Source organism: Mesitornis unicolor, unplaced genomic scaffold, assembly GCF_000695765.1.
Source record: "Mesitornis unicolor isolate BGI_N332 unplaced genomic scaffold, ASM69576v1 scaffold11829, whole genome shotgun sequence".
In the NCBI taxonomy this organism is placed as follows: Eukaryota; Metazoa; Chordata; class Aves; order Mesitornithiformes; family Mesitornithidae; genus Mesitornis; species Mesitornis unicolor.
The window spans coordinates 19,257-33,117 of NW_010209341.1; the positions used below are offsets into that span (position 1 = coordinate 19,257).

The window sequence follows — 13,861 nt, forward strand, 5'->3', positions numbered from 1 at the left end:
ACTGACAGTCACTACACCATGGCATGCAGAAGCCAAGTTCAGCACCCAAGTTCTTTACAAAACTCTGGCTGTTTCAAAGCAAGTGGGACAAGGAGAATATAATGCCCATCCCAAACATCACAGTCAGGATCTTACAATCAAAATGTAAGAGGCTGCACTGAAACAACAGCTTGCGCATTACATCACAGAGCATGTCATTATGTATAATGACATTTGTTAGGAGGCAGATGTAGCCTAAGGAATGATCTGTATGCTAGAAATGCCTTCACACCAAAGGTTTCAGTCTTTGATTCTCTACAAACTTCTGTGGCTGTACCATTTGTCCTTTGTAAGCTTTCCTGTGGGATGGGGAGAGCACAATATAGAGAACACACCTTTTCCACGACGTTTCAATAATTCCCCCTTTGATTCCCTCCTTGCTCTGTTACCCATTATCAGGCTACAACCCCAAAGCGCAGGCTGTGCACTGAGAAACTCTGACTCTGGATGTAGCTGTGCCTATGTCTGGGTCTCCTAGCAAACAGATGAAGTTGTTGAAAGCTATTTTAATTTCCTGACAAATACATAATCAAACTGATGTTAGAATCGCATGGAAATTACAAACAGTGGAGACACTGGTTTTGGAAACTAAATTAAAATGTTAACCACCTGCATAGAGAACAACAACAACAAAAAAGGTCCAGTTGCTTGAGTGGTACAAATGAAGGAAATGTGACAAGATAACTAACAAGATGAAACAGGTAAGGAAACCTTATCTGTCCAGCAGTGAGTTCTATTACATTGTGTAGAGAACAAGAATGTGCTCAGTTCTGATGAAAGAAGTCTCTAACATGGAAGGAATCAAGCAATGTCCTTCAGAGTGAGAAATTTCCCAAATGTCAATACAAAATGTAAGTCATTGCCTCCTGTCTTTTTTAAGCTAGCCTAAAATATTCGTGTCTTATTCTGAAAGAAACGTCTTTCTATAACAGAGCCTTGCCTTTGTTTCTTTGCTCAAAATCCAAATGATCTCCTTTAACAACACCACCAGCAGTTAGCCACAGAGCAAGAAGGAAATGCAAAGGCTGCTTGCCGAGGTGTGTCTGTATCAGTTCAAAGCCAGCATTATACAATCAGAACAATCCATGATCCAAGCAAACAAAAAAATCCAAATAGGGTTTACACTTTCAGATACTTTCAGTCTGAAATGAATAACAAGCAAGGACAACCACACAACTTTTCAATGTTATAGTAAGACCCACAGGAAAATGAACTTCTTGTAAAGTCTTGGCTTACAATATTAGGGACCTATCCTGGTTCAATACCAAAATAATACAATCAAGTAGCACCCATTTTAGCACGCTTCTTAAACTTACACCAACTGCTGAAAGATTAATAAGAGTTAATAGTGAGACTCTTGACAAGTCAAAGGTTCACATCTGAGAAGAGCTTTCTGAAGCACATGGTGCATTTTGAAAAATCTGGTATTATCATAGGAGGTAGGATAATCTGTACAGAAAAAGACAATGAGTCTTGTTCTGTTTTGCACAATATTTCCATCAACATAAAAAGCTTACTTAATAACATGCAAGATTTTGAGATCAGCTGGCACCTGATGAAAGAAACAGGGACAAGAGTACTATCCCAAGAGCCAGTTGAGTATTCAACTGCCACACAGAATTAATCTCAACAAGGAGGACGGTTCAGACCAATACACCAGAAGTACAGTATTCCTTTTGAAGGCTTACAGTGAAATTCTTAGGCTTCTGTAAACATGAAAAATATTCACATAATTCTTTGCTATGTTTAGATTTTAGAAAGTGCAAATTTTCTGTGATTAAGGATTAGAAGTTTGATTTTTATTTGGTCTCAAATAAGTAAGGGTTTGGTAGTGCTGGAAATGGTAGGCCTTGATCTATAGTCTTTGTTTCCAAATATTTTGCTTCTCAACATTTCTGGAAAGAGTTTCTACATAAAACTAGATCTAACGTGACATTCAGGCCAGTTCCCTACTTCCCCTCTGAGAAGATTCAGATTTGTGCCTAAACACAGAATGGCAGACATCTCCTCCTTTTTGTAAGAGAAGAGTTCAACAGCTCAGTCCCCTGGCCATAAGAACCTTTAGTATTAATAGTTTCCTTAATTCCCTCCTCCATTATAGCCTCTAAATGATACCCTTGTTGTGTTTCTCACTGATGCATTGGAGAGAAAATTAGTTTATGATTCAAATCTGATTGGTACTTCATCTCTAACATTCCCAATGATTTTACAATCTGGGGAAGTTCATGTTTCACCTTGATTCCCATCCCCCTCCCTCCCCCCCAGTAATAAAGATGCTATAAAGTTGAGGCACAAGTGGTTAAGGGTGAACTTGATCACTTCTTGCAGCTGGTTCTTGGACATGTCCTGGTGGTAAAGGCTGATCACCTCCTGCAGGATGTTTTGGTGCATCTCCAGCTTTGTGTTCTGCAGCTGAAAAACAAGAATAAAACGATTTGTAACTTCTCCATTAAATTTGCCCCGAACATGAAAAGTCTCAAGACAATCAAATATAACCTTTTATTTTTTGGTTTGTAAGTGCAATCAACAATTTTGTATGTGACTAACGATAAAATTGGATTGAGATTACCCAATAGACTGCATTATTATAATATTCAGAGTTTCCTCTTAGATTACTAGTTTTTCTGCAAAATATTTTTACTTACATAACACATTGGCTCTTTGGAGATTGTTCTTTCTGAAATGTATTATGTGTTTATGAAACCTTTAATTCCATTATGGGAAGCTTGCAAAAAAAAACCCTTGTGTCTGCATTTTTACTCTTGATTGTGTCAACAACACTTACAATATTTTACCTTTGCCTACCATTGAATACTACTAATTCATAGTTTGCTGAAGATTTCAGAACTTGCAGCTACATTTTTGTGCTTTTTGTTTGTTTTAAAATTATTGTCAGTAGTTCCAGTAGCCTACAGATTATGAATATTGTCTACTTGGGTCTCCTTAACTCAGTGAATGAGTAGTGACTAGTTCTGGCTAATAGAAAGATTCTTACGGCACCTGATTAAATGACTTTGCAAAGAGTTTTTACATAGAATAATATAAGTGTTAAGAACAGTATCTGCTACAACATTGCCAGTATCAAAAGATGTATCATTAGTCCAAGTTCTAGGGCATCTGCTATTACACACAATGTTTTTACTGAAGGTGAGGCGAAGTGAGGGTCTCAGAACTAAGGACCATAAAATGAAATTACCCACAGGCAGTTTTGTAGCAAATGAAAGACAAAATTGAATTGATACAGAAATTTCAGTACTTCACTGAACTGAGTGGCTTAGGGATGGAATTTCAGCATAAACAACAAAGTAAGCTCTAATTACTGTAGCTGTAAAAGCTGTAAGTATAGCATTTAAGGTTTGAAATCCCGCTGCTGGCCCTGCAGGAACAGTTAAGAGCTTCCAGTATTCAAAAGGCTGCCTAGTCTGAAGTCTTATGTTTGAGATGAATATCAAGAAGTTCTTGAGTTCTGCTGATAATGTTAGCATGTGAACATGAAAGGCAGTAAAGCCATTATAGTTTCAACCTTTCTAGAGGAGGAGAAAAAGCTAAGTTAGGGTGTAGGGGGGAGTGGAGCCCCTTTAAAGCACAAAAGAAACATGGACAATGTGTTACAGATAAGAAGTGCTAATATATACTTGACCATTTTGTTGTAACTAATCGGTAAATGCAATGATTTATGATGACACTGTCTTCTTCTGAGGGTGTAGAAGCAATAATCAGAGAAAGGTAGGGGTTGCAAGGGACCTCTGAAAATCATCCAAGTCCACCCCCCTGCTAGCGTAGGATCACCTAGAGAAGATCACATAGGAACATGTCCAGGTAGGTTTTGAATGCCTCCAGAGACAGAGATTCCACAATAGGTCATTTACATTGTCTAAAACTAACTTGTCATGTCACTTTGTGCCCAGATGCTGGTAAATTTGCCACAGAGGATAGACTTGTTGAAAGCATTTAAATGCTTTGATTTGTTCTGCAGTCTGAGACTGGTAACAGAGCCATAGAACATCAGACAGACCTGGTCATTTGTATGCCTCTATTCTTTGGATGCTCAGAAATCCTAGCTATCGCAGATCTCAAAATTTTTAGACTGATAGGTACCACACAATCCTTCTTCTGTGCCCATTTGATGCCTTAGAACTCTGTTTCTTCACTATGGACTTCAAAGCGCTGAAATTCCAGGAATACTTTAGAACAGTTCCATACTTACCTCTGTTTAGTGAACCTCTTTATAGAGAGATCCTTAAAACCACATATTAACAGTTTCAACAGGAAATACAGTTTTAATGACTTTTACACTGGAAATCTTATTTTTGTGTATCTACACAGAAAGATACATACGGGGCTGGAATTTGAGTTCTCCAGCTGGTCCCGCAGGAGGATTTCCTTGCTGTAATTTCTTTTGTTCCATCTGTTTTACAACCTGGTGAAAAATAAAATACCACAGTTGAAAAACTTAAATTTGTCAGCTTTCTCTGATGTGACATAAATGAATACACTTAAAACAAATTTTGCAGTCCGTACGTAAAGTCTTTGTTAATGAGTATACTACTGAACTGAGGTGCTTGTATTGTTTGCTATAACCCTGAATACTAGATTACGTTTTGTTGTGGTACCATAACTTTAGAATTTAGCTGGGACTTATAGAAGAAATCAAGGTAAAGAATGCTCCAGAGTTGGGGACTGTCATGAGCCATCACATATATAAGGATACAGAAAAGGAGATTAAAAAACCCCATTCTATTCTTGTGAGTGTACCTGCTGTAGCTCTTGTTTCTGAGCCTGAAGCTGGTCATGCTGCCTCTGTAGCTCTTCCTTCTGCTTCTGAAGATCTTCTGCCTTCTTTCTAAGTTCATCTTCCTGATTTCAAATTCCTTCAGCTCCTCCTCAGTGAAGAGCTGCTGTTGATCTAATGTCTGCAAGAAAATGCATACAATGAATACTTGGAACACATACATATTTTTCTTATTAGACATAACACTGCAAATGTTGTAGAATTTTCTCAATAAAATTTTACTACAGATTTAGAGGTAGGAGAAAAAAATGCTTTTTGCTTCCAGCTGAGCTCTAATCCTCCCTTTAAAGTGATTCATAAACAAAACTTCCATTTTCTGTTTAAAAAGCATGTGGGAAAAGCTCTTCTAGAATCCACAGGGTGGCGCAAGACATTTTCTGTGCGTGAACCACAAAGATTACATCTGCATTACATGATCTGCTACATTTTGTACATTACATTTAGCTAAGGTGCTTATATATATGAAAACTGAATTCCCAAAAAGCAAAAGTCAGAGAGATGCCATTTGGTTTCCTGGTTAGTGATGGTAATAGTACAGTATGTTGCACTTGGCACACAGCCTCATTACCTCCCAGCTGTCTGGCTCCAAAAATTCTTTTTTCTCTGTAGCTCTCAGGAACTCTTCCAAAGTCACAAGCCGATCCTTGTTGATATCAACCTATTTGAAGCAAAAAAAAAAATTCAACCTAAAGGATGGGTTTTGGTGAAGACAATGTTTAATTTCATTATGTAAATATCTTCAAATATAACCGTGTTATTTTTAAACTGTCCCATTTTCAAGGGAGTGCCGCCTACAACATCTGAAATTTTCTCTCACAAGCTTACAAAGCTTAACAAAAATGGAAATAAAAAGTAAATCCTCACATTTTATTTCAAAATTCATTGGCTTTATTGGAAACATTCTTTGTGATCACAGCCTTAACACTAATAGTGGTGTGCATGACTTTGAGAAAAATATTTTGTAGTTTTCTGGTAATAATCTTGTACCTGTGAGTCACAGTAATCTCCACTGTTGGATGGGGAGGTTTTAAATCATCAGAAAAACCCCAACTAAATTCTGCCAGAATACTTTAACAGGAAGGGAGGAAATGCTTCCTTTTATGACTAATGGAGAACCAGACTCAGTCCGTACCTCAAGTTTAAGGAATATAGTTGAATACAAAAAAGATACAAGTGAAAAATACGGTGGATTGAAATATCCTCTTCCCTTTCCTATCTCCTGAGCTGAAAATCTATCAGAACTAGTAAAGGTATTCACTGCCATAGGTGATACCTTGAGCTCTAAGCCTTCTTCTGAAGCGACAAAGGTGAGCTACATGAAAGAAGACATTGCTCTGCCGGCTCTTCTCACATCTAAATCTTACCCGTTTCCCAAGTGCAAAAGCACATTTAGAGTCTTCCCTATGTGACACAAAACTCACAGGGAATTTCTATTGAATCTCAGCATCTGCAAAAGATGGAGGCTACAGCACAATTTTTTCTCTGGAACCTCTTAAATAAAAACTAGTCAGCAGGCATTTACATCAGAGTATGGGGACAGGGCTTAAGAATTGTTACTTTGTGTGAATCCCAGCACAAACAGCATTCAGTGTGACAGGTTGTCCCTTTCTGCTGTACTTGGACAATGCTTCAAGTCAGAATGACTGAATTTCTTGAGCACACAAAAAAAAATCAGCAGCTCTACTGAACATCAGTCCCTACCTCATTCATTACATGTTCTCTCATTCTCAGCCTTTCTTCTTCCATTTCAACCATGTCATCTTCTTCATTTTTGGGATCATATACTTTTTCTAGCTGAAATTCAAAATTGCCAACTGTTAGTTTGGAGAAGGGCTGCTCATTCAAATAACAGTACATTTGGAACAGTAGCACCAGAGGTTTATAAGAACCTGAGTTCACCATTTTTCCAGCAGAGTGAGTGTGTGTGTGTAATCATTCTCTTTTAGCATAGTATTTAAGTAACAAGTGTTAAGAATTAAGTTTTCAGTTAATTCATGTGGTCTGTTGTAATTCAGTGCTGCGGACATTACAGTAAAATCGACCTTGGCATGCACAGTCTGATCCTCCATTTGATTCAAAGCAGGAAGAGTTTCCATGTGGTTTCTGGAACAGGAGAGTAACTTTTTTACCAGACTATGTGGCTGACCTCGTAAGCACTTAAGATATCACAAGACAAATTGAGTGCTTAACTTAATGCTCCACTTCTCTTCTTGCACGATGTGTTTCTGGTGAGTTCATGCTTGTTTACTTCTATTTAGCTTTCTTAGTCATTTAGCTTTGCTTGCTTAGCCATTGATATTTTTAAGGCCACAACTATTTGTTTTTAAACTACAAAACTGTAAATTGGTGGGACTATGTGTCAAAAAAGACTGCCATATATCTTCACTATATTAGAGGGAATTATGGCAAAGTATTGTTAGAAATCTGTATTTGCAAATAAATTTTAAAAATTACAGTACTTTGTAAGATTCAATATACACTATATAGCAGATTTCCTCCCTAGATTATGAAACCTAGAAAAAAATGTAAGACTAGATACTGACAGCCATAGTACTGGATCTTTGAATGGGAAGTTTAGGGCTTTTTTCTGCTATACCAGTACAGAACCTACTGGAAAAATGAAGACCAAGGCCTTTTTTTTCTACTCATTGATTCTGCAAATTCCATCACTGTAGAATTTCAGTACATTGCCAGCATTACCCCTCTGGGAGGCAAAGAAGTACTAATATTTGCGTTTTCACAGGCAACAAACCAAGTCTTAATGAAACTAAGAGCCTGTCTGCTTTATCAGATGTAACGTGCTCCAAACTAGCTAGATAGAAACTATGTGAAATTTCTGGAACCACTTCTGCAGCATGCTGTCTTGGAGCCAATTTGCACAAGTGAGACCCTTTCTCTCTCGACAAGTCTTACGACTTGTTGGTTAGCACTGAATGAGCACAGCTACCCAGCTTCAGAACCTCTACCAGGCTGCATCAAGCCTGAACAGGAGTGTAGCTCTCTGTATCGCAATTTATAGAGGTATAGCTATCCTGCAGATTAATTATAAAGATCTCACAAACCCGTGGCAGAGAATACACAAGCACTAGATCTGTAGTGTCCGAGTTCTATGCTTCAACTACTTTATTTTGCCTGCTGGTATGTTTTTACACTTTTGTAGAAACATAAAAGATGTGTGAAACTTGGCATGAATATTCTAATTTGTAGTCCAAAGCCCATAAATATACTTGGAAAAAATACAGACAACCCTGTAACATTTACAGAAATAAGTTGCTGAACTTTTCTTTTTTTTACCTCTTTAGTAAATAGGGCTTCTAATTCTTGCTCGTCCAGGAAACCATCATTATTGACATCTACAAAAAGAAGCGTTGAAAATACAAGTTGAGTACGTACAGAAAGTGATACATGTAATAGTTCTTCATGATTTAAGTATCAGCATACACATCTCATGTGGCTTAAAAACCTGATTTAACAAGGTGCTGGTTACATAGGCCATTTTTTCTGTCTAGGTTTTTATCAGGTATTGGCTGAACCGTATTGTCATTTTTGTTTGGTTGGACAAGTCTGGAGCAATCTCCCTACTTCTCAGTTTAGCAAACTGAAATAGGTCACAACGGGATTGCACAGAGTGCCATTGCCAAAAAATATTGCCAAAAACAAGTTGTCTCAATTTAACAACTAAATTTGCAAAGAGATTCAGGAGCAACTGAAATCTGTAGAAAAACTTTGTTAACCAACAGTACAACTCCCAAGAAAACCCTAAAGAATTAAGTGAAAATCTATATAAATGCAGTGCTTGAGAAGAGATAGCTGTAAACTTACTTTTCATGACAAATGCAGAGAATACTTGATAACTAATGATCCATCTTTTATCCTGCATTCTACTCTGAATATTGTTACACTACCTCTGAAACTGAAAGAGAATGTCTACTTCAAACGAATGTTATTATGCAATATTTTTGTTTAATTGCTTCAATTTTTTTTATATACAAAGCTCTAAGGCAAAAGGTTATTTCAGCTATTTCTGTTTTGGTAATATTTGCACAAAAAAAAGCTACCAAAACTTTTCAGAAAATTATCTTTCAAGATCTCTTTGTAGAAAGAATAAATAAAGTTTAATAACTATAATATTTATTTATGTATTTTATAAACAAAGACAAAAGTTCAGATTCAAGCTAGAACACATCTTCAGTTAAATTATCACCTTTGGAATTAGTCCAATTCCATGTACTGTTCAACCCTCACAGCCCAGTGCCAGGCAGGATCTGCTTAAGGGTACTTTATTATGAAGCATTTAACAATGTCAGAACATAAGGTTATACATTTCTATTATCACACTTACAGCAAAACGCCCATTGAGATGCATCCTCATCTCTGCTACTTTTTATTGCTTCTAGCTGCACACTGCTCAGAAATACAGAGGCAGGATTGGGAGGCATTTGGGTTTTTGTTTTGTTAAGGGAATCTTGCAAATTCTGAAGAGGCACTTCTATGAAGATTCCAAGGAAAAGGCGCGTCTGGCACTTATGTGCAGGTTTTCCCACACATACCTCTCAGGATTTATTCCTAGTATGTAATGTGTAAGCAAAGTTATGTGGACAGCATTCTAAGTACCCATACTTATGGCCATATAATTTTATGAGTAGTTAAACAAAACTCTGCAACTTTTAAGACCCATTTAAAACTTTGCAGTAAACTTACAAACAATCTCATATTTTCTCTTGCACACTCTTCAGATTCATCCAAATTGCTTGAGGTATAAGAATTCATGCGAGCATAAGACAAACTTGCCCTCAGCAGAAAGTAACAGAAAGTCACTTCACATGTTCATTAAATTAAACTAAACCTCTTACCGTGTAATTTGAAAAATGTTTTGGGGTCAAATTCATTGGGATCTAGTCCATCCGCTTCTTCCCACACCTCCTTCAGTTGGTCTTTGCTTCCCTATAGATTATTACAAAGAAAAACTATTCAAAGGATGATTAAGTCTAATTTTTCTGCATTACCTTTGCATTACAGTTTCTCTAAAAGGCTTTATTTTCTGATTAGTCAAGTTGCAAATGGAATCAATGGAATTTTTTTTAATTCCCTTGTGGTCAGATCTAACACTTTCATTGGACAGAAAGGCCTAGGACACGAGGGAGCATCAAGGAAATGCATATTCTGTGGAAAGGAACACCTGTAACAATGAGTCGTGGCCACACAGACTCATCTAGAAAAAACAGCTGGAGGGAGTTAAATTAGTTTCCCTTTTCTAGGGCAAATGGTACTGTGATGCAGTTTCTTGCAGGCCAGGCATACCATGAAGGCATCCCTACAGTTTTGAATACCATTCTTGGCTTCTTCCCCATGAGTTTTAGCTTCTTTGTAAATAAGAATTCTGGCAGCAAACGGCATACTTGTACAGAAAAAATGGGGGTATATATAGTGGGTTTTGTAATCATCTCAGCATTGTTTCCACACCCTGCTCCCATGTCAATGAGAAGAGGGAAATGCCGAGAACCAGGAAGATAGACCCTTCTCTTTACTAGCTTTTTCTCTCTGGAAAGTGTCCACCCAAACATGTAAGAACAGACTGGGGCCTTACAGGATGGTGAACTTTAGGGTGATCTCCATGTTTTTTCTTCATCTCCTCAAATTTGGATTCTTCTCGCTGCCTCTTTTCTTCATCCAGTGTTTTTAAATACTCTCTCCTCTCATGTTCCTTCATCATCTCATATTTCTTAAACTCTTCATGACGAGTCTTATCATAGTTTTCCAGGTCACTTGTAGCCTAAAATTACGAAGATGTATGTAGACATATGATTATGCCACACGATTAGGTTAACACATATGACATTAAAAACACTGTATAGTTCAGATCTGTTGGCAAGGCTGGCCTTACTACCATTCTCCTTTCAAACATTAGGTAGACTAGTTGGGGGTTTCCTTTCACATGACAGTGATGCAGAAACATGTCTCCTCACTTTGTTATTTTCATAGAAATTAATTTGCAAGGGTTCAACTGATAGACAATTCTTGCAACTACACAGTACTGTAAGAAGGCATCAAGTTGTCCTTTCTCATCACTTACTAATAAATTAATTCAAGTTAATTAAGTCTCATAATAATTAAGCACAGCTTCAAATAGTACCATAAATTCCTTGATTATTTCAGAATAAGAACATTTGTAGTTTATCCTACAGTTTAATGAAAAAAGTGCCTTCATTAGTAATTGGAGTTAGTTCGCAGTAGCTTAATGCAGGTGAAATCAAAAAACCCAGTTATATGGAGAGAGCATCAGGGGAGAATTTCTGACAAGTACTTGTACATAATTTTCAGACAGCTCAAGGTATCAGAGGATGTTTTGTTAGTGATTTCCACATGTTTATATCTGATACAGTCTCTACATTATTTACATTATAGTTTTCTGATTCCCTGTACCTTTTAAAAAAAATTTCCAAAGCAAAGACCACCTAAAATGTCCATTACACTGTCAATATAACAGCTGAGAAATGAGAAGACAAATATCTATATATAAATATATATATCATAAGAAGAGAAAGAACTGTCCCATTGAGGATATGCTTCTAGCCAACCAGAATTTTCTCAGAATTAGTTCTATTTAGCTCAAACCAGGACATTATATACAAAATAATTTTACAGAAAATTGAGATAAAATTTTCCAAGGGCAAAAAAAAAAAAATCAACAAAAATTACAGAAAGCTTAAAATATACGTAATCTTTCAATTTACTTTGAAAATATAAAAGCTGTCAAATTCTCATGTCAGACATGCAGCACTCTCTAAAGCACAGCTGAGATTAAAGTAGTTTTTCCCCTTGGAAGCGTATTTTTTTCCAGCAGTTGGAAAAAGCCATGCCATGCTTAGCTCAGCTGCCTCTCCTTAATAAACATACGCTAACGACCCCCCCACATACTGATACTGAATCTGCTAACTAAGAATTGAATGCCACACTCAGCATATGCAATTTCTAATAATGATATCTTAAATTCTACTCTGCTGCGGTTTTGCAGCTTGACAGGTGTATATATATATTTATAACACATCCCAAAAATCAAATGGCTAGTTTAGGGATGATTATTCATTATTCATATGTCATTCTTTGAGACAACTAAAACATTCGTGTTTTAGTTCCTGTACTTGGCACTTGGTGAGGCTGCACCTCAAGTACTGTGTTCAGTTCTGGGCCCCTCACTAGAAGAAGGATGTGGAGATTCTGGAGCGTGTTCAGAGAAGAGCCACAAGGATGGTGAGGGGTCTGGAGAACAAGCCTGATGAGGAGCGGCTGAGGGAACTGGGGTTGTTTAGCCTGGAGAAGAGGAGGCTGAGGGGAGGCCTCATCAATACCTACAACTGCCTCAAGGGAGCTTGGAGAGAGGTGGGTGCTGGGCTCTTCTCCCAGGTGATGGGGGATAGAACAAGGGGAAACGGCACCAAGCTGTGCCAAGGGAGGTTCAGGTCAGAGATAAGGAGGAAGTTCTTTACTGAGAGGGTTGTCAGAGGCTGGAACAGGCTGCCCAGGGAGGTGGTGGAGTCACCATCCCTGGATGTATTTAAAGAGTGGGTAGATGAGGTACTTAGGGATATGGTTTAGGGGGTAGACAGGAGCGGTTGGACATGATGATCTCAGAGGGCTTTTCCAACCGAGTGATTCAGTGATTCAGAAACAGAAATCAGAAAATACACTTGGGAAAAATGTACCCCTGCATTTAATTTAAAGGATCCCAGAAAGGCGTATTTTATTCCCAAAGTTGTTTGTACTGGTACATGAATGCAAGTCCTGTTAAGATGCCATCCCAAAATTTATGAGCTCTTTAGCATAATGCACACTGACCACAGTTTAAGTGTGCAATGCAGACAAATGACTTTTCTCTGAAAATGAAAACTGCATGTCATTCATAAAAAAGTGGTATATATAAAAGGAATTGCCTTTACCAGAGGAAAAAAGCAAAATAATTAATATCAAAAACCCCCATGCTAGTTTACATCTAGCACTTACTGCTTTGATCAACATATCCAAGTCTCTAGGTTCAAACTTGTCAGGATTCTGATGGTTCAGGTGCTCAAACTGTTTAAGGAGAGACTGATGGTCCAAGCCAGTGTCTGAAAGAACAAGGTACAAATGTAAATCATTAAAATAAGTTTGAAATCAAGGGAGATCAGGAAGCTAAAAACTTTAATATGGGAGCATGTGCCTTGTAAGTATGTGAGGCTCCCTGAGGACTGAGTAATTTTTTCACTACTGGAGGAAACTATAGCAACACTTCTACTGTGACTTTTTCTGAAAGAGATCTACAAACTTGTTAGCAATTTGCACAATATTCCTTATGATGTGTCAGTGTTGCATTGCACACAGTAATTTAACATGCACAAATTAAGGCAAGGAAAAGTACAATCCATTTGAGCTTTAAAAACTAAGAAAACCATAGCAGAAGTTACGCACAATATCAAAGCTAACAACTTGCATCTTTTCCCAAACTGGGAGAAGTCTGATGCTTCTGTTGTCATTTTGCAAATGACGTATCTGGCCAAAGATGTATGTATATTATGGTGTGAAATTGTACCAAATCAGATAAGCAGATATTCAAGTGCAAGACAGTGGAGAATCAGGTTCTGTGTCTAAAAGTTGCAAACATTTCTGTCTGCCTTATGACAGGAACAGCAGTATCAGTACACAATGCACTAACAACAAAACACATTGCTACAACAGGCTTTTGTAGCTGTTACCACAGTTTCTGACTGCTAATGCTAGGTAATAATGCTATCTTAAGCAGCATACACTTTGATACTTTATGCATAATTTTGACAAGCTTTTACTAGATGCCTTAGCAAAGAATATTTTATTTGTTTTTTAAAAAAAAAAGAAATCACCATTTTCACCATTTTGAAGTTGTTATTCTTTGGCAAACTATCTGCCTTACACTCAGTACTGTGTTTGTATTATCACTAAACAGCAAACATTGGTTGGAGTAGATTTCAATTATCATTCCTCCCTAGTGTAAGGATTGTCTGGCTTGCAGTTCAAACA

The 13,861-nt window shown here is 37.4% G+C and overlaps 1 protein-coding gene across 1 annotated transcript; it reads right to left on the reverse strand.

The window, feature by feature from the left end:
• Window positions 1-1,556: 1,556 nt before the first annotated feature.
• On the reverse strand, window positions 1,557-12,940 carry NUCB2 (nucleobindin 2; the record flags this gene model as incomplete). Its single annotated transcript, XM_010192854.1, is given in 10 exon segments — window positions 1,557-2,451; window positions 4,378-4,459; window positions 4,795-4,901; window positions 4,904-4,952; window positions 5,400-5,489; window positions 6,533-6,625; window positions 8,126-8,184; window positions 9,685-9,775; window positions 10,419-10,604; window positions 12,833-12,940. Coding segments are annotated over 10 exon segments (978 nt in total), but the record flags the coding sequence as incomplete, so codon positions are not given.
• Window positions 12,941-13,861: the final 921 nt, after the last annotated feature.